The following is a 22,187-nucleotide window of genomic DNA, read 5'->3' on the forward strand; positions in this document are numbered from 1 at the left end:
GCACAGGGAAGAAACCTAATAGAACAACATACATGTGCGAAACGTGCAATGTGGGTCTATGCAAACTATTGAAAGACAAAACATGACAAAAAGAAAGACAAAACATGCTTTAAACAGTGTCACAAAAAAAAATTTGTTCTATGACATTTAAAAAAAAAACAATTTTTTGTATCCATTTATCTGAACGTCTTTATTATGTACATTCCTATGTTTTCACTGCTATAGAAATTTATTAAATTTTTTTCTGAAGATTTATTTTGTAAAATAATGTAAAAAATGTACATATAATGCAATTCTTACGTACATTTTTTTTTTTTTAAATTCGCAAATTTTGCCATTTATTGGAAATGCGTACAGAAAAATGTAAGTTTTTTTCTTCGTACTACCTCAGTAAATTTCAAAGTCCTAGACGCGCGCTGGGTTCACAATTCGACCACCACCCACGATCAATGGGCGAGAGTAAATATTTTTAAATTCATATATTATTTGTCTCTAGGATCATAATATTTAATTTCTAGAGTTTTTTTAGTTAAAAGATTATAAAAATAATATTGTGTGCATCAAAGGGTTAAAATAAGCCATAAATCTTGCTAATTTAATATTTTCATTTAAATCTTATATAGTGTTATTACTTAAAGTTTCAGATTAATTATTAGTAGATTAAGATTTAATTATTATTAGTTCTTAGATAACATGCTACTGCGGAATGTATAAATTGTCTAGAATTTTTTTTAGGAAAAACAGTACTGTACAGTAAAAAGTCTTTAATCTGGACTCGTCGGGACTTCGGCGATTCCGTATTATGGATTTTTCCGGATTATAGATCATCAGTTTAAATCTGGTAAGATGGCATGCAGAAATTATAAAATTAAAAATATGAAACCATAATTTATAAAATAATGAGCAATTATGATCTAAAGGGTATCAAAATTTACAAAAAAAGAAGCTTAATAATTATTTGTTTACTTTATTAAACATTTCTTTCAACGCGCGCATGCGTACCTTACGCATAGCCGAAATTAGAAAATTGCAACCAGAAAACTATTTGATTTGTATTCGTGATATTTATAATGAGGATTTTGATTTAAATCATATCAAAGACCGAGTACATCGAGATTAAATTCTACATTTAGTAAGGAATTATAAGCCGAATAAAATAAAAATATCTGCCCTGAAGATAAGGATAGTGCTGACAGATCAACTTCCAGTTCATTGCACACCACAACATATGCCCCCCCCCCTGCGCAGAGCAGTGTGAAATTGATAAACAGATTTCCGAATGGTTAGATAAACAAAGGATATACCTTTATCCATTTTTTGTAGCAATTTGTTTTTTGTTTGATGGACATCGAAACATACTTTCATTTTGTAGATCCTTTGGGAGCTCCAGCATCGGAAATTCTATTTGACATAATCGAAAGTTCAAGCTTACTTTTATAAAATTGCTCTTACAGTCTGCAAAAAATAATAAAATAATAAGCCGGATCCAATTCGAAGATTAAGGAACAACGCAATCATCAACATTAACTGAAATAGATAATTAGATAATTTTAGCTTATACCATTCATTATACATTAAACGCGCACGCGAAAACGTATTCTGCGCTTGCGCAGACGCATATGCTCAGTCGTAAATGTCTTGCGCGCACGCGTAAAACGCCTATGAGCATGCATAAAAAGATTTTAGCTTTGAGGTCCGGATTATGGGTGTCCGAATTAACGAGACTGTACTATGAAACTGATAGTCCATTATCAGTCAGTTATTTTGCTTGCATTGCCTTTGATAAATCATTGAGGATTTCCACTGAAACTTCAAGAATTGTAGTATAGATTTTTTAAATTTGTTTGTTGTTTGCAAGATGTGTGCATTTAGATTTTAATTTTCATGCCTATTTACATAGGAAGAGAAAGGCCAAGAGGAAGATCCATTAGCTAAACTGAAAGGTCAAAAAATGGTAAAATGTCGTATTTGTAAAGATGATCATTGGACTACCCAGTGTCCTTACAAAGACAAATTAGGCACATTGCCTGACTTGTTAAAAGAGGAGCCAAAACCTGGTAAGTTTCTGATTAAAATAGTAAATATTACAATTGATGTTGCAAACTTGATTTTCAAAAGTCTAAATAATCATGATGAAAGAATACCATTCGGTAAAATATAGTTAATTGAGATACTTGTAGAGCTTTATGTTAAATTTGTGTACTGTGGATAATGCAAATAAAATAACTGCAGCGGTCCTGACAGAGATGAGAAAATTATGTGTGCAGTTCCCACAAGTCACTGTTTTCAAGCTTTGATGGTGTGTCACATGACATGGTCTGACATCGCAAACGCAATAATTCATTCCAGTTCACAGTACAAGAGACATAACTTCACAACCAATGTCAAGAGATTTTAGCGTTCTGCATTGTGTCTATCATCAAAGCCTCTCAATTTCAGGAGAGCTGATGAACCAATAATCGTGTATTTCCTCCGATATCATTTCAAATGTAATGAAATGGAAGATGTAAAATACTACTGAAAAATTAAGGAGGCATGGCTAATTCAGTCTGCAGATTTTTTCCAGCGGAACAACATGGCAGAATACTCTTCAATGTTTGACTAGAAAGACCCTCGTTAACAGGAGGGCTATACTTCAGTACAATAACTGTTGTCATGCTATCCATGAATTTTATATATATATCTAAAGAGTTTCTCATAATTTTAATAAATATGTTTCGAGTTTAAAAATGCAGTATTATGATACCTCATAAATGTACTAATCATTATATGGAATCAAAAGCGCTACCTGCTGCCAGCAGTACCCACATAGCATTTTTTATTGAAAGGTAATTTTTTTTTTTTTTCTATATATCGTGTAGAAATTTGTCTCAATATAGGATTGAGTCTAAATCTGCTGACTCATTGTTATTTTCATATGCATATGAATTATCTGGTAAAGCTGCTATCTTTATTTATTTATTTATTTTTTTTTTTTGTCTTTTGCATCATTCATAGTCTTTGTGTTAATCCCAGAAACTGTCAACATGGTAAGTTGAGAATTTGCCAATAAATTAGATTTTGGGTGAAAAGAATCATAAGATTGTCTAGCATTTTTCTGTAGACTTGATTCATTTTCTTGTCCATTGGGCATAATTTACAATCAATAAATTATCACCACACCATTTTAGTTCCATATCCCTTGATAAAAGCTCTTTAAATAAATACCTTCCAGCTTCAATGTATCGCTATGCATACTTCAGGCTGATTTCCTGTTCATTTTGTACCTCATTTCATTTCAGCATAGGCAAAATTTGAGTTAATCAGCTACCTCAATGCCTTTTCAGTGCCTAGCAGCCTATGTTTTGTGAGTTCATCAAGTTAAACTAGTTTTTTTTTCTTCTGTGAATTGGCATTAACATTAGTTTCTGCATTCTTCTGCTTGAAATCCCTATTTGATAAAATTGGCTATGCAATATTCATTCAGAAATTGATGTATGAGGTTCATTATTTGTACTTGGAGAAATTTCTGTATTGCTTGAAACCTTTTTCAATTATTATGCAAGATAGTCATCAGTAGATACAGTTTGTTAAAATTCCCTTTCTCTAGTTAATCATTTTATTTTTAGTTAAATTTAATTGAAATCACTCATCAGATATTTGTAGAACTTTGTGCTGGTTAGTATTTTCAAACTCGTACTTCCTTGATGATGTATCTTTTTGAAAGTCCAAAAGCTACATCTTTCTATTAATCACTGCATTGATTTTGATCCATAGATTTTATTAACCCCAAATTTTCAATTTCACTTCTTGTAGAATAGTAATAATTCTTGTGTAATAACTAAATTCAAGTATACATTTTATGAAACATTTGTGTGTAGTTTGCAGGTGTTTTAATTTTTTGTAATAATGTCTGCTTAACTCTTACCTATTAATTTGAAGTCTGCGCTTATGGTTCCCCTAGAATTTACTTAAGATGTGGACGTAACGTGCCATAGCTGCCAATTCTCCCAGGTTTACTTGGAACTTCTGGTATTCCATCCCATCTGCTGGTAGCCCACCAGTGGCCGAGTGGTAATGTCGCTAAACACTGGTAGTTCGGTCCGAGGTTCGAATCCCGCGAATGGGCTGGCTGCATGGGTGTTTTCTTGGTTTTACCCATGTGTAACGTGTATATGAGCCAGTTTCCCTTAAAAAGTCCTCCACGAAGGCATCCTTCCCTTAACGCAGATAGCTCTCGAGTGTTTTGCCGTACTCTAATAAACCAAAACCAAACCCACCTGCTAGTCTCCTGATAGATCTCCAAATCTTGGTTTTTAACTTAAGCCTTTACTAAGGAAAATGTTTCAAAGCAATAACTTAAATATATTGAAATATTAAAACTTAAATTAGGCAAATTAGATTCTCCCATTTCTAGTAATTTTCAAAATAAATTTTCTTGTTAAATTTTATCTCAATTGTATTTACATTTTACTGATGTTATTAAATTTCATTTGACCCAAGTTGTCGTAATCTACTCTGTTTACTTGTAGGTTTTTTATATGAAGTTTCAAGCAGTGTTTAATCAGTTAATATTTGTATTTAATTTTATTTCATTTCAATGTATGGTACATTACGTTTATCCACTATGAATATTAATTGTACATAATGTTTTGTTTAAGTTATTAATTTTATTTTCATCATATTTAAAAATACTTTGATAAAATATTTTTCACTATATGGGATTTTCTCAATATAAAAGTGTAAGAAATTTGAAAAATGAAATTAGCCAAAGAACATAAAATTTAGAATATCTGATTAAATGCTAATATATTTTACAATGGTATTGTTTTGCAAATAGTTTAACCTGAATCATGCATTATAAAATAAATTTAAGTCCACTTAGAATTCCTTTGAAATGGTGTCACTACAAAGCTTGAAAACCTCCTGGTTTTATCTCTTTTTCAAGACTTCAAGATTGGTAGCTATAATGTAAATTATGTAACTGTAGTAATATGTGTCTGTGTCATAATTTCAACAGTGAAAAAAATCATATTTCACTCTTTTGGTTGCAGAAAATTCTGAATTGTACATTTCTGACCTTGGAAACAGATTCAGAATTTTAGAAAAGCTATTTAAATGCAAAAATTTTATTATGCATTTTTTGGGTCTTCGAATGCACTATTGTGTCACAGCGCATTGGAAACATTGCACTGATAACTTATATAATTTTTACAATTAGTGAGATGTGGCATGTGTTATATTGTAATGTACTTAAATTTATTAATTTTTAAAAACAAATTTTTTTGTTTTGTTGTATTTATAACTTACATTATATAAATTTTAGTACTTTTTCTTTATGAACCTGCCACATATTTGTGTGTGTGTGTGTACCTTTTTATTATGCACCTGCCACGCTTTAGTGCTTGTCAGTTGAATTGACAAATTGTTTGGTTTCATCATGGCGCTATCACTGGGTATCGCTGTATGTTTGGCATCTATGGCAGTTGCATAACAGAAAACTACGTAAATTTTATTTATACAAATTTTATATTTGCAGTTACACCTAATCCTCAAGTTGAAGAAAAAGTAAAAGCTGGCAAATATGTACCTCCTAGCATGAGAGAAGGAGCTAATAGGCGTGGAGAATCAATGACTCCTTCAAGAACAAGAGGTCTGTATATTTTAATGCAGTTACTGCATTTTGTGAAACAGAAATACTAAATTACATGCTCTTAAACATTTAATCTCAGTACTTTTGTTAATAGAGTAGGTGAAGTGTTGCTGCTGTATATATCTGCAATTTCTTGCACATTTTGTCTAAAAATTATTGAATTCACTTGAGGTATATTTTAAAGTGATTATTAATGCATCTTATATTGAGAAATCTTACATGACTTAGTGTTTCATGTTATTTTAATATGTTATTTGTATCTAGTACAAAATATTGAAATGCTAATTTAAAATACGGAAAACATAATTATCATAAAACTATGATCATTCTCTTGAAAACATGGAGTATGAAGTATGTATTAAATTTTAAATCATAAGCAGAATTTATGTATATATTGAATGTATGAGAGTAAAAGTTGACAACTCAAAATTTAAAAATATACCTGAGTGTACCCTCCTCACCCCATGATTTGCATTTCTTTCTCAATAAGCAAAAATTAAATATTTTTCCAAATGATAAAATAAATATCTCAGACTTCTTTTGTAGAATATCTTGAATGCAAAATATTTCCTATACTAGTAATTTTCTGTATCATTTAGTATTCCATATCAACTCGATAAGCAAATGCATGGTTGTTGCAAATGTTTAAAAATATACTGCATGGAGAATTGTAATTTGTTGCAGAGATACAATCTTTTATTATTATTAGGAATAAAGTGAAAGTAAGGTATTTAATTTCGAATTCTAGAATTCAGCTATTTAATTCTTCTGATAAAATTTATTATATTTAGTGTTTGTTTAATATACAGTGAAACCTTTCAGTGACTCAGTGCTGTCTTTACATATGAGCACTTTCTAAATACATTGGTAAATATTTTATTATTCTTAAGAGTGGTACTGTTGATTAGGGATTCAGAACACCGCAGAAGTCTAGAGTGCATGATTCTATTAGGACAGCCTGTGGTGATCCCCTTTGTAAGACAACTACCACTCTAAGTGACTAGTTTTTCTAACCATAATATAATGAAGGTATTGAATATCATTGATACCCATAAAGCAACCTTTTCTCATATAAGGCGTTAAGCATCTGAAATTATGAATGGCTGTCTTATTGAAGACTTACTGATTGTTCATGTTTACTGATAATGTTTTTTTATCTTTCTCCCCCTTTTTTTAAACACTTTTTCTGATTTGCTGTTATTTAAAGAAATGTTAATGTATTTGCTTTCAGAAGTTAATGTCTTAAAAAATTGTTTTATTACAATGTATTAATATTTTCATACAGTATTCCTGTTGCTGACAGAAAAAGTCAAATTACCAACTGCAAAGAAAACTTTTTTTGATTTTTCCAAGAGGATCTTTGCTTTTTAATTTTCCATTAGAGCCTAGGATTTCACATCATTATGTGTAGCAGTTTCTAATGCAAATAATGAATAAAAATTTTGACATTTTTTATATATTAAAGTAATTAACATGATTAGTGTATGCAATAATTTTCATCTTACTTCATTAAGTATATTTGCATGTATATTTATGTAGAAGCCTGGGTATTTTTAAAGTGCAGTTATATGGAAGTCTCGTGAATTAGAATTTTTTATTACTTAAAATGTTTAGGCTGCTTTCAGTTTGACTGTATATTGCAAAAAAATTTCTTGAAAACATTAGCACATAAGAAATCAAATTAATCATTTGTTACAGCCTAAGTGATTCCAAAATTCATAAATTTTTTGCTATGTTGTAAATATTTAAATTGTCTTCATGCTATATTTATAAAATTTGCTAGCGACCAAAGATCAAGTGTGCATTCTCATTGACATAAACTTTGATCAGGTTTGCTGAACAGGTAGTTCAAAGCATTTTCAAAGTTACTGAAAGGCAGTTTTTTTTCCTTTTTTAATTGTTAGTTTAAGCTTAATTAGCATAATTCATCAACTGAAGATACTGAAGTGTTTAATAAATCATCAAAGTGCATTAAAAATATTAACCTTCTAAGTGGCATGGCTTTTTGGATCTGCTCATGAAGACCTGTGTTAGAAACAGTCTTCAGATTCGTGAGAATAATCCTGAAGAAAAAAAAATCTGAAAGATTTCACATTTAAATGGTCATCCAAAAAGATTTGTTAAGGTTTTTTATGCTCACAGTCTTGCTGAGCTCATAGGCTACCAGTCTGCTGTTACACTTACTCCTATTAACCTGCCACCCTCCTTCTTTAAATTTTTTTTCTTTTTAGCTTTATTATTAAGCATCATTATCATCATTCTGCAGACACTACATACAATACAACAACAAAATTACAAAAATTTTAAAAGCAGTATACATTTAGAATTCCTGATGCAGCATTAAGTGTTTGCAAACATTCTCCCCCCCCAGTCTTTCCTCAGTTTATCGTATCAATGTTCAGTTTTCTTACTAAGAGGGCTTTACAAAACTTTTTTGGTCTTTTTATTATTAATGCTGTGTTTACTTTATTTAGTAAGTATCACATCCTTGGCAGTTACACCACATAAAATTTGATTCAATGGCAAAATTATAAAATATTAAAAACAGCATACCTTTGGAATTTCTGATACAGTCTCATGTGCTGGAGATGAAAATGTTTTATTCTGTACAGTGTTGCCACTGCTTGGCTTGAAATCCTTGAGTTTGTTGATAAAAAAATTGTTTAAGAGTTTTACAAAATATGAAATAGGTAATAAAACAAATTTAAAATACAATATTTGGGCTTCCAAGGTGTCCATATTCAAGTGGAGGATCTACGTTATTCAAATTCTGATGATTCTATGTACCATTGCTTATTCACAATGGAAGAAACATACATACATTCATGCAGATTCTTTGTTTTTTTAATTTCTTGAAATATAGTATAGTGTGATAATACTTGGTGACAACAATTTGAAAAGTTATATAATGCATTTGATTTGATGCAAATTGCCATTTCAAGACTGATATCTCATTTGGGATTTAAGTCCCTTTTGGGCTAATAATCATAATGATAAATCTTAGTAGAACATAAAAACTAAGTGCACTTGCTGAACATGGGGTGGATCAAAACTTCTTGTGAATCTGCATGACCATGACCTTGAGCAATTTTGTGGTGAACCTATGACAGTTGCTTTCCTTTTGGTTAAGGAATAGATAAATGAATACAATTTGTAGTTTTACTAAATATGCCAAAAAAAAGTTTCCTTTCGTATTTAATCATTAAATGATTTACATACAGGGGTTGGGCAAAAATACAGAATATATTTGCAAAAGCTGTTTGTGATGCTGTTGTGTTTGCTCACTAATGTCACCTGCAGAACATCCTCATTATGTTGTATCATTTTTTATCGAGACAGTGTTCTCTGCAGGTGTGAGTGCATCATGTCAGAGCTAAACGAATTTGAACATTGGCAAATTGTTGGGAATCATTTGGTGAATGCTTCCATAACTAAGGTAACTGAAGTGTTTGGTGTTTCAAGAAGCACAGTATCTAAAATTTTTAACTCATACAGGAAAACTGAAAAAAACCGCATCCTCTAAATCGCAGCACAACGAAAATGTGCGTTGAGTGATTATGACAGATGATCATTGAAGAGGATTGTGATGCAAAATAAGAGGATTAGAGCCTCAGACTGCTGAACTGAATGTTGCACTTGCCAACTCTGTCACCACCAAAACAAAACAAGGAAGCTCCACTATAGGGTATTTTTGGGAGTGTTGCAATTCAAGACCCTGTCATCAGTGATCAGAATGCCTGTAAGAGGAGAAAGTGGTGCCAAAGTCATAAAACCTGGACTGTAGAGTAATGGAGGACTTTCATTTGGTCGGATGAGTCTTTCTTCATACTGTTTCCAATTTCTGGGCAAGTTTACATCTGGCGAATGACGTTCCAAGCATATAAGACTGGTCGCTGCCGAGAGTGAAACATGGGAAGGGTTTGGTTCATGGTTTGGGCAGGCCTGTCATGGTATTCCATGATACCCATCATTACTGTGCAAGATCACATTACTGCCAAGGATTATGTGACCATCTTGGCTGATCACATCCATTCCGTAGTACAAATTTTGTTCCGCAATGGTGATGCCTGTATCCAAGATGAAAGAGCTCCTGTTCACTCAGCTCACATCATCCAGGATTGTTTTTTTCAGCATGAGGGTGAACTCTCAGATCTACCTCAGTAACCAGATATCAATATTATTAGCCTTTGTGGGCTGTTTTGGAGAGAAATATGCCTGAGCTCTATCAACCACCATCATCATTAACTGAACTTGCAAATGTTTTACAAGAAGAATGGTACAAGATTCCCTAACAAAGTATACAAGATTTGTATTTATCCATTCCAAGAAGACTGCAAGCTGTTTTGAATGTCAGCAGTTTTCCTATGCCATATTAGTCACAGCAATGTGTTTTTCTTTTGCTGTTTCCATATTTCTATACAACCCTGTATTTATTGTTAGATTTTTAAATAGTTTAGAAAAGCAAAATATGTTCTTGAACTTCCTGTTCGATACATTTTTCCCCCTTGCAACATTCCTATTTTATTATATAATTTCTGACATACAACTACCAGAAACAGGAGAGTTATCAGAAAAATACACCACTTAGAAATGTCTTTGGAAGAATTTTAATACTCTCTACTGTATTCAGTATTCTCAGGTTAAATAATTGTAAATATAATTTTATTCTGTATGAAATATTATGAATAAATATCACACACACAGTTATTTACTCTTATTTGTATCGTAATTTATTTTATTATTTATTAAATTTTCCATCTCTAAAGATGAGGCAGCAACTATCCGTGTGACAAATCTGTCTGAAGACGTTAGAGATCCAGATCTGCAGGAACTATTCAGACCATTTGGAACTATTGCTCGTATTTACTTGGCAAAGGATAAAGCTACAGGTCAATCAAAGGTAAATTAGGGATGTTAATCTTAATTATTTAAAATTTATCTTAAATTTATCTTATTTTATATAGCTGTTAGTGTTCCAAATTTTTAGGCTTTCATCAATTGGATTTTTAATTTTCTTTGACTATCCCTTTAGGGTTTTGCTTTCATAAGTTATCATCGGCGAGAAGATGCTGCTAGGGCCATTCAGTGTGTCAATGGATATGGTTATGATAATCTGATTTTGAGTGTAGAATGGGCAAAGTAAGTATCACTTCTTAAGTTATGACTTAAGAAATTTGTGTTAAAAAGTTTATTTTTTACATGTTTTGAATCAGTTTATTAGTTGTTTTTGACATTAGGTTTTCATTTAAATGCGTACAAAAGTTAAAATATTCCTTTATATTTCTCTTTTGTACATCTTATTCCCAAAATCTCTGCAAATTTTGTATAACCTCAAATGTTTTCTCCTGCTCTGAGTTTATTTTGCATTATATTAATCATTTTATACATAATAAAATTTAAGAATTTTTTAAATGATTAATAATTTTGTTTAATATATTATCAATGTTATTTCTGTGCTCTAATTATATGAGTTTAATAGTGCTTATTACTTCTGATTCAAATTATGATGTGGTTAAAGACATGTTAGATAATGTGAAAACCGTTAGCTGTATTTTGTTCAAATCTGTAAGTTATATATTTTTGATAAATTACTATTTGTATTGCTATGAAAGCTTGACGATCCAGAAAACCTGAATGCTGGATACATGAAAATTCCAGGCATTTGAGTATGTAAGAAGTGCAGGAAATTTCTGGTCTACAGTTATAAAAGCTGTCATCTTGTCAACATTTAACATTATGTAAGATTAAGGGGAAAATTCATTTGGAACATAAAAGCTTATTATATTTTTGTAGACATCAAAAATATGAAAATGAAACATTTTATCCAATCATGAAATTCAACCTTATAGGATGGCAGAGATTCTGGAAGACTTATGCTTGTCAGTCTAGTAGAAATCTGACAGAACTGATCTCTCTTTCTTTAGTTAGGTAATCAAGATACACAAGATATAGTATATGAAAAACTTAAAATCATTTGTTATAATTTTCCACTTTTCATCACCATTGTTAACCTGTTTTCAAATAAAGTTACATGCCATTCTTAAGGCTAGAATCTCTTAATATTTTAATAGTCCAGTGCATATTGTTCATTTTAAGAGAATTCTCAAATTTTAATCATTTTATTCAAAATACAAGGGGAAAATAGATAAATAGCAATTAACTTGTATCCTTCACAAAAAATAAACCAGCCTATCAAGAATTAATCTATGTAGCCTAAAATAAGGCAGTAGTCTTATGGCCATATGGTAAAGATTTTGGTCATGTTGTGGCATTATGCTTATCAATTATTGGTGCTAAATAACACTTGGCTATGGTTTTTGTTTGTTAAAAATCATTATCCTACATATGCTTAGTAGTAGCTGTTTAATTAGTCTCTCTTTGCTAAATATTTTGTTGAAAAAAAGGAGGGAAATAGTAGTTTTTAAAATTTTAATATTCTGGTTATTCGAGCTTGCTGATTAGTTAAAAGCCAAACATTCAGGCTTTTACATTATATTGCTTTTATCATTCATTTTAATACCTGTTATGCACTATGTCCACAAAAGTCGACACATGGTCATTGTTTTTACAACTATTAACACTTTTGCTGCCGATCATGTTAGATTGTATTTATAGTTAATGCTGAAGTCATAGAAATAGGTTGTACCCATATGCTGATTTACTTATAAGAAGTATGATTTAAAAGAGGTAATAAAAGTTTACTATGTGTACCACATTTCTTACTAAAAAGTCAATCTTGCAAAAGAAATCTAACTTTTTTACAGTCACCCAGTTTATAAAGTTATACGAAGTAAAATTTATTCTTATTCTAAAAAATAAAACACAAAATGTTTGCCTACTCTATGGCATATATTGACCGAGGTATTCAATTTCAGAATTTGGGATTTTAGTCAGATGTATATTCCCCCTCCCAATTTAATGCCATTCCATAATATTTCTTTATAATATAACTAGTATGTAACATTATTACATTTCATGTGCAAAAAACATTTTCATGCAAGTAATTTATAAGTTTTCATATGCCAAAAATACAATAATGATATGGTACTGTTCTGTTTTGAGGACCGGATTCAGAAATGTATAACTGTATGTGAGTGTGTATGTATGTACCTGCATATATGTGTACACGCATACATTTCTGCTTACATATGTACATGCATATGTGAACACATCTACGGACACTAAGCCGACAAGGACAGTTAGCCGACAGGACATTTAGCTGACAAGGACATTTAGCCAACAGGACATTTAGACGACAAGGACACTTAGCCGACAGGACATTTGGACGACACAGAGAATTAGTTGTCAGGACATTTAGCTATGGGACACTTAACTGTCAAGACATTTAGTCAACAGGATACTAAGCCGACAGTGACGTTTAACTGGCATGGACCCAATAATTATTTAAACTTACTATCACTTACAAAATTTCTTGACTTCTCCATAAGTTCAATAGTTAAGTCATTTTTTCACTTGGTGCATATTGGCCAAAGTGAAAAAGCACTGAAATTTCTCATCAGGAAAAGTGAAATAAATTTCGAAAGGAAAGAATTTTTTTAGCTATGTACGGCAGTCGCTTAATTACATTTGGGATCTTCAAAAATTATCTGTAAAGCTTCTTCATTTAATCAACTGGGTTCTTTTGAACACTTTCACATCATTAATAATTTTTACTTAACGATATTGATTTTCCAATCTCACTCTTCCAAATGCTTTCAAGTTTCTAATACCTTTACGTTTCATTACTACTTTACTCAATACTTCATGTTACATTCTTTTCTTTACAAAATCATTTCGCTTCTCCCACAAATAAAATTTCCTTTCCCTGTCATGAAAAATCTAAATAATGAAAATTATTGTTATTCTTGAATTATACTTTTTATAGAAACGTGGTGGTGAAAGGTTAGTTTCGAAATATATATTATTTTGTTATTAGAAACAATTTTAAAAAAGTGCATTAAGACAAGCAAAGGTATAAATTATTTACCTCTATAATGGTCTGTTCATGCCACCATACTTGAGATTAAAATTCTGTAACATTTTATTGACCACGCCTCTCTCTTAAAATACTTAGGTTAATAAAAGAAGTTTAGAAGTAAAATATTTTTAAAGGTTTTATTTCATTCATAACTGAATTCTATTCTCAAAAACTACATTTTTCATTCTTCATACTATATCGAAATCGTTTCTGATATGAAATTCTGGACGTTGGAAAATCTCCAAAGAGAAATCGGAGGAATCTACAGAAGGAGGAGCACCAAGCAGGGCGGAGCAAAGTGGAGACATCCTGAAAAGTCACCGTAATGTGGTGCCATCTATCAAAGATAAATTTAACTAGATAATATTATGTACTCTGTTTTGAAAGTCGCGATGTGTAATTTTCAATATTGTTATATTGTTTCATGTTTTTCTCATAAAATGTAACTTTCTCAATATCTGTTAAAAATGTATAAATTTTCATTTCACTTTTCATTAACTTTAACCTTTTTTTTTTTTTCTCTTTCAATCCTTCTCTTTCACGTTTTTGTTGTAGCTACATGGCAATAGGGAAATTTTTGGTGCCCATTTTTCTGAATGCATGACTGGTTATACACTGACTACCAATAAGTATTTGTGTACCTTATCAAGTGACAATATCTGCGGTCCTAAGGTATGTCACGGACTCTGCCGGTATATATCGTGTAGGAAACAGCATCGGCTTTAGTCGCATGCAAGATGCCTAGCAGTTCGGAGCTCTCTGATTTCGAGAAAGGTATAATTATCAGGTATCACAAATGTGGTCGATCCTTAAAGGACATATCTAGTGATCTGAAGTACCTAAAATCGACAGTGGCCTATGTGATTAGGAAGTGGTAGGTGAGCGGTGATTGTCGGAATGTGCCCTGAGTCGGCAGACCAGCGAAACTGGGAGATAGAGACCGACGAGTGCTGTCCAGAGAAATTCGGAAGAACCGCACCCAACCGGTGGCCCTCATCCACGAGGAGTTTCAACAGGCATCCGGGAGTATTGTTTTAATGAATACCATTCATAAGGAAGCACATCTGCTTGGTTTTCATGGTCGTGCTGCTGCCCATAAGCTTTTGATCACAAAGTCCAACCGCGCTGCTTGCTTAATGTGGTGCAAAGCACATTTAAATTGTACCGTAGATCAGTGGAAACAGGTTCTTTAGAGTGATGAATCAAGGTTCATCCTTTACCATTCGGATGGCAGGGTCTGGGTCTGGCGTCTACCGGGAGAACGTCTCCTGCCAGAATGCATTGTGCCAACAGTCAAGTTCGGCGGAGGTGGAATTATGGTCTGGGGGTGTTTCTCCTGGTATGGGCTGAGGCCCTTGCTTCCCATTCATGGTAAGCTCAACTCTGATGCCTACTGCACTATTTTGGATGACAATGTACTTCCTACGTTGTGGCAGTTTTACGGGTTGGACTCCTGTTACTTTCAGAACGACAATGCCGATTGTCATGTTTCGACGTTAACCAAGGCTTGGTATGGTGCCAATGGAGTTAATCGAATGGACTGGCCTGTCCAGAGTCCAGACCTGAACCCTATCGAGAACCTCTGGGACAAGTTGCATATCCGAATTCAAGGGTGCACTCACTACCCATGCAAAATCGGTGAAGGAACTTCTATGTCTTCTCCAAGCCGAGTGGAAGAAAATACCACTAGCTGTCATACAAACACTTGTGGAAAGTATGCCCCGGAGGGTCCACACTGTAATTACCTCTCGTGGAGGCTCTACCAACTATTGATTTTGAATAAAGTTAGTTTTTCTTTTCTATCACCAGGTGTCCAAATACTTATTGGTAGTCAGTGTATATTAAGTAAAACGGTCACTCTATTTCTGTTAGGCCCAGCAGCGGTCGAGCGGTAAATTCACTAAACACTGGCAGTTCGGTCCAAATTTTGAATCCTGCATATGGACATGCTGCATCTGTGTTTTCGTGGTTTTCCCCATGTAAATGAGCCAGTTTTCCTTAGAAAGTCCTCCAGAAGTTATCCCTCTTGTTATGCAGATAGCCCTCTGGCTTTGCCATAATTACATAAACCATAACCTACTTCTGGCCGCAGGCCACAAGGTACGAATTCCTGTGCCGGAGTACTATCCAAGATTAATAAATATGCGATGCGTAAACCTGTAATTGTATGGGGTGTAAATAGCATTCCAGATAAAAAAAGTTTCAGTGTGGCGAGAAATCACTCTTACTTCCTGACAGGGAAAGGAAATTTCATTAGTGGGAGAAGCGAAACGACTTTATACGGGAATGAATGTAGTGTGATGTGTTGAGCAAAGTAGTAATGAAATGTGAAAGTATTAGAAATCTAGAACCATTGGGAAGAGCGAGACTCATTGTCGAATCAATGTCATGTTGGCGAAGTGTCCGTGTTGGCTAACTGTCCTTGTTGGCTAAACGTCCTGTTGGCTAAGTGACCCTGTCGGCTAAATGTCTTGTCGGTTAAGTGTCCCATTAGCTAAGTGTCCATGCCCAAATTTTAATATTTCACTAATCAGTTATGGGTATGACTCCTGCACTTTAAAAAAACATGGCATCAAACTATAAAATTATATATCTTAGTCCGTTTTTATCACATGGAATTCAAACTTTCTGTGTTTTATTTTGAGAATTAAATCAGCTTTCAATGAAAAATTCAATTTTGTAATTTTAGAAAAAAATTGCCAAAGCATGAATATTTGATTTAATTAAAGCATTTTTGGAAGTATGTGTCTATTACAGTGATTGTAAAAGCCACATAAGGATTTCTTATAGACATAAGATCCAAGTGATGAGCGAGTTCTTATTATATCCCCCCCCCCAAACTCATTTTTATATCATATCTGTGTGTCTTTCGTTCGTGCTGTGCGTAAGCTAATAGACCCAGGGCTATGAAATTTGGTATATTGTTGCATCTGGACAAGAGACAGTGCACCTCGAAGCAATTTTTTTCAAGATTCGAGCCACTTGGAAGAATGAGGGTGATAATTCTGTGCAGTTTTTAAATTTAATATTTCTATTGGATACTGGACATTTGTTGAGAGAAGGCAATGGAAAGTTGGTTAATTTATTTATTAGGAAAATTAATATTTGTATTAAGGGATATTGCTTATTTCATTGCAATTTTGTTATATGTAATACATTTTGTTTTGAAATTTGTGGTTTTTTAGTCCAAAGGGGCTTTGTTCCTGAAGGACTATTGTTTTCATTTTGCGATTTTGTGTTGGTTTACTATAAATGTAAGTTTCACTTTTCAAACTGTTGCTACCAAATATTCAGAGTCCTACATTATATTTGAAGAAATTAAATAATGAAAAATCTGCACAACTGTATGTATGTTTCTCGCATTGTGATAAAACAACAGTACGTAGCCATTAAATTTTGAATGATGTAATCCTACTGTGAATGTGGGCATGCGGAAGCCCAAATTTGATATTTGAAATTGTTTTTTTTTTATCAATTTCATATTTTGTAAAAGTTTACCTAATTTTTGATTAACAAACTCAAGATTTAAAAGCGAGCAATGGCAGCACTGTAGAGAAAAAACATTTTTATCTCCAGCGTGCAAGACTATATTGGAAATTCTAAAGATATGCTTAGTTTAAAACTATTTTGGAATATTGCTCATGAACAGAATTTTATGGTTTACATGCGAAGAATGTGATATTTAATAAATAAAGGTAACAGACAAAATGTTAAAAAACGCCACTTTGGACGTAATTTAAAATTTGAAGCCTTTAAGATTTTTATTTTCTTTTTATTTATTTATTTATTGATGAAGGTGTTCTGCAGAGTAAAATTCTGTGCAGTTTTTAAATTTAATGTTTGATGTTCCCTTGAGGCATTTTTCCGGTACATGAGCCAGTATATTATGAATTGAAATTATGGTTATTGGAGAAAATTTGATTAAAATTTTGAGATATGGAATATTTGGTACGATAGAGAGGCACCTACAGCATCAATTAATATGTTAAAATTTCTGAAATTTTTTTGCTGATATGTATTTATGGTCCACTAGCACAAGTATATCTTTTTTAAAAAGGAATAGTATTTTAATAGCTATTAATATGCTTTCTTATAAAAATTTATAGAATATTATTGGCAGCATTTTACAATACAGTATGTGAAACTTGAATTGCACTTTGTTTTAGAGATACTGATTAAGGAATCTACTTAACAAATATTGTATATTTCACTTTTTTCATAATCATAAAATGATTAGGATGATTCTGTATTGTGAATTAATAAAAAGACAAAATATTTTGCAGAATAACAAACACATTAATATAAAACTGAAAGCAAAACGAATGGATGAGTGTTCTTAGAATATTAATTTAGATATAAGTAAAAGAAAAGCATTTGTGTACAGGCACTTGATACAATAGCACTTTTCTTTTTTGTTAAGTATGAATATGGTAGCTGTGGTTATAATGCAATTAGAAGTTTAAATTGCTGCTGACTTTTATTTTAAAATTTTCTCTTTCAAAATATCAAATGTCATACTTTTTAGTGGAATTGTTTGAAATTTTGTATCTTGCGTAAAATATTTTTTGTTATTAAATAAGTATCTCAAAATATGTTTTTCTTTAATCTTTCAGGCCTTCTGGAACAAATTAAAGAAAATTAACGAGTTTATGTATATCTTTGTATATCAATAAAGATTTTTGTGAAATGTGTTTTGTGATCTTTATGTTTAGCAAGAAATCTTTTAACAATTTAAATTTTTAAAATATTTTACTTAACTGTATTCATTTAAACATTTTGCATCTTATTAAATCTGTACTGTGATTTAAGGTACTCTGAAAATATATAAATGAACCAAAGAAGTGGGCAATGAGTAATGAATTCATTTCTCTAAGGAGAAAAAAATATGTGTTTAATATGTTATATTCAATTCAACTGCCTATAAGTTTACCAAGAACATACAATTTCTTTTAGTATAAAAGCTAGAAATATGTCATGAATGAAAAATTTTCCTCCCTGTTAATCTTTATTATGTAATCGTAAAAATCTTTTGCAAAGGTCTGCTTTTTCAGTTAAAAGCTTTTAAAGTTCAGTAAATGTATTTTCAGTTCTGTGTGCTATGTAATTTTCATAAGCTGTGCAAAGATATGTATTAGTCTGCCAAGTTAAAATTCTTTTTCACAGTGTTTGTTAAAATTTTTTAACTATGCATCCATCTAAAAACATCATTTTTCTTAAGTAAATGTTCAAAAATAGTTACGTATCATTTATGTGCAAGGTTAGTGATAATAATGAAAGTTTTCATGAAGTATAATACTTATAACTATGACAGTTAATCTAATATACACAAATTGCTGTATTTAAGACTGCATTATTGTACCATAAAATGTATACTTAATTCATTTACTTAACTCTGTAAGAAACATATTTTGCTGATATTTACTAATAAGATTTTTATCATGAAATTGGATGAGAATGTATAAGCTAATAATAACTTATTACTATTATCGGCTGTTTACTTCCACGCCTATCGAATTAATTTCTACCTTTTTGTTGCCCTGCGTTGGCAACAAGCTTTTGAGATTTGTCGTTTGTAGAATTCGGTCGCTAAAAGCTGACCTGTAACTGTTGTAATTATTATTTTATGCTTACCTGTACTGCTGAATTATTACTAAATGTTTATGGGTGACTGTTTTATTATTAAATGTATTCAGTTTGGTTTAAATAGACGAGAGTGACTGAATTTATTAAGTATGTTTAAAGTCGAAACTGCGTCATCCATGTCGGCGTCATTCTAATGTGAGGAACGTAAACAAATTTCTGGAAGCACGGCGGCAAGATTCAGGCGGAATTCGTCAGCAGTTCAAGTACAGATAAGTGCTTTTTATTTCGATTTACATCTGAATTTGATTCTTGAAGTTTTATATATATTTTGTATTGATTTTCATTTTGAACTTTAATACTTTGATTACTTATTATGGATCAAGCTACTGTCATTAGATTGCGTGGTAGGGCAAAAGCGGCCTTCACGAGGCTTCAAAATACTATTTCTTCCGATTTATCTAAAAATGAAGTAATTTTGCATCTGGAGCGCTTTAGAAAGGATTTATTTAGATTTTGATAAATTTGATGCCCAATTATCAGAAGAACAGTCAGAAATTGAAGATTTTGAATCGAAGTATTTTAGTTTGAAACTTCAGTATCAAAATTTATTAGATGTATTGAATGTGGCTAATGTGCCAAATGTTTCAGGAAATTAAGTTACCTAAGTTAAATATTCCTATTTTTTCGGGTAACTTTAATGACTGGAGGAATTTTAAAGATTTGTTTGTTGCAACAGTGCATAATACTTTATCGAATATACAGAAATTTCAGTATTTAATCGGATCACTTGCTGATGAACCAGCTTCTATAATTAAGCATATTCCGTTATCAAATAATTCTTATGAAGAAGCATGGGCAAAATTGCTCGCTAGGTACGATAAAAAGAAGCAAATCGTACAATCGTTAATTAAAACATTTATGGATAAAAAATGTATTTCACAGGTTGATAATGTTAATTTACGACAATTAGCTGATACTTCCGATGAAGTTATCAGAGGTTTAAAAGCTCTTGGTGACGAAGCAACTTCTAGGGATCCATGGTTAATATTAATGTTGCTTCAAAAGGAAGATTCAGAAACTCGAAAGTTATGGGCACAGAAAACAGCAGAAGATGATTTTCCTACATGGAAATCATTTTTTTAATTTTTAAATTTAAGGTGTTCTTCTCTCGAAATTATCATAAATAAAGAAGCGGAAGCTAAAGTTGTTGATAAAAATAGTAATGTTAGTTTTAAAACATTACAGAATTCTAAATTTAGTAATACTAAATGTTCGAAATGTAACGGACTTCATGCGTTATATAAATGCGTTAAATTTAAGAATTTGGATGTTACTGCTAGAAAGAACTTTGTACGAAAACGAGGATTGTGTTTGTTATGTTTAAATTCACATCTAATCAAAAACTGTAATTCACAGTTAAAGTGTAATTTCTGTAATTCAAAAACACATAATAGTTTGTTGCATGAAGATATTAAAGCTAACAACATACAGCTTTTAAAAGCGCCAAATGAAAACGAAAGCACTCGAGAGAGAATTTCGAATGAATCATGCGAGGGTCAAGGTCAGGTAGTTAGTAATACGATTCAAAATTGCATCTCAGCGATTTTGCCTACAGTTCTCGCACTCGCATTGATCCAGTGGCAAAACTATCGAAATTAAATTACTATTGGATTCCGGAAGTGAAAGTTCGTTTATTTCTGAACGAGCTGTTCGAAGATTAGGATTAAAAAGAACAAATCAAAGGTTATTTTTGCGTGGAATTGGCGAAGTGCGAGCTTCCAAAACTCATGGTTCTGTTGATTTTAAAGTTCAGTCAACGTTAAATAATGAGGTAATTGATGTTAACGCATACATTTTGGATAGGTTAACTTTGCCATTGCCGGAACAAGCCATTAATGTAAAGCATATAGAATACATTAAATCTATTCCTTTAGCGGATCCGAATTTTGCTCAACCCAAAGAAATTGATTTGATTTTAGGAGCTGATTATTTTTTCTCCATTTTAAGATGTGGCCAAATATATGGTTCGAAAAATGAGCCTGTAGCTCAAAATACAATTTTCGGTTGGGTGATTGCTGGGAAGGTCAGAAATAATATGGAAGGCCTCAGAACAGCAAATGCACACTTCATAAAGCTAGAAGATAATATAAATATTGATTACGAACTTAAGCGTTTCTGGGAAATAGAGGATATTGTCGATGTTGGGAAAAAGGAATTTCTGACACCTGAGGAACAATTTTGTGAATCACATTTTCAAAACACTCATTCTGTTAATTCAGATGGGCGATTTGTTGTAAAACTTCCATTTTATAAATCGCATTTGAAGTTGGGTGATTCAAAACTGGCAGCAATTTCTAGGTTGTGTTCCATGAAACGAAAATTCAAAGATAATCCGGAATTTAAGAAACAGTATAAAGATTTCGTACATGAGTATGAACAGTTAGGACATATGACTGTGATTAATGATGATTTATCTAACAGATCAGATATAGAAAAGTTTTATCTTCCTCATCATGCGGTCATTAAACCTTCTAGCACAATGACAAAATTAAGAGTAGTTTTTGATGCATCCTGTAAATCTGAAAATGGTATATCATTGAATTCTCTTTTAGGGGTAGGTCCGAAATTACAAAGAGATATTGAGATTTTGATTAATTTTCGATTTTCTAAAATTGTTTTCACAGCCGATGTGGAGAAGATGTATCGTCAGGTGATCGTAGCCCCTGAAGATCAGAATTATCAATTGATACTTTGGCGATGCAATTCCAGTGATAAAATGCGTACGTACAAGTTGAAAACAGTTACGTACGGTCTTTCCTCTGCTTCATTTTTAGAAACTTGATGTCTGAAGCAGGTGGCTTTAGATTCTAAAGAGGAATCAGATGTATCTCGTATATTGCAAGAGGATATGTATATGGTCGATTTATTGTTGGGTGCAAATACAGTTGATAATGTAGTATCTGTCTGCAAGAAAATATCTTCAATTTTACATGC

The 22,187-nt window shown here is 32.0% G+C and overlaps 1 protein-coding gene and 1 long non-coding RNA gene across 2 annotated transcripts in view; one reads left to right on the forward strand and one right to left on the reverse strand.

Annotated features, from left to right (window-relative positions):
• Nucleotides 1-18,301, forward strand: part of LOC118200788 (eukaryotic translation initiation factor 3 subunit G-like) — a 56,341-nt gene extending 38,040 nt beyond the window's left edge. The window contains exons 6-10 of the mRNA XM_035372749.2: nt 1,901-2,057; nt 5,519-5,632; nt 10,399-10,532; nt 10,665-10,771; nt 18,224-18,301. Coding sequence (XP_035228640.1) covers nt 1,901-2,057; nt 5,519-5,632; nt 10,399-10,532; nt 10,665-10,771; nt 18,224-18,242 — 531 coding nt within the window. The 3' untranslated portion in view covers nt 18,243-18,301. The remainder of the gene's footprint in view (nt 1-1,900; nt 2,058-5,518; nt 5,633-10,398; nt 10,533-10,664; nt 10,772-18,223) is intronic.
• LOC146995081 (uncharacterized) overlaps nt 1-22,187 on the reverse strand; it is a 119,387-nt gene that overhangs the window by 13,994 nt on the left and 83,206 nt on the right. The window lies entirely within an intron of this gene.

The sequence above is a fragment of the Stegodyphus dumicola genome, chromosome 10 (assembly GCF_044657685.1).
Source record: "Stegodyphus dumicola isolate Sdum_Otavi_A_Nest chromosome 10, ASM4465768v1".
Taxonomy (NCBI): domain Eukaryota; kingdom Metazoa; phylum Arthropoda; class Arachnida; order Araneae; family Eresidae; genus Stegodyphus; species Stegodyphus dumicola.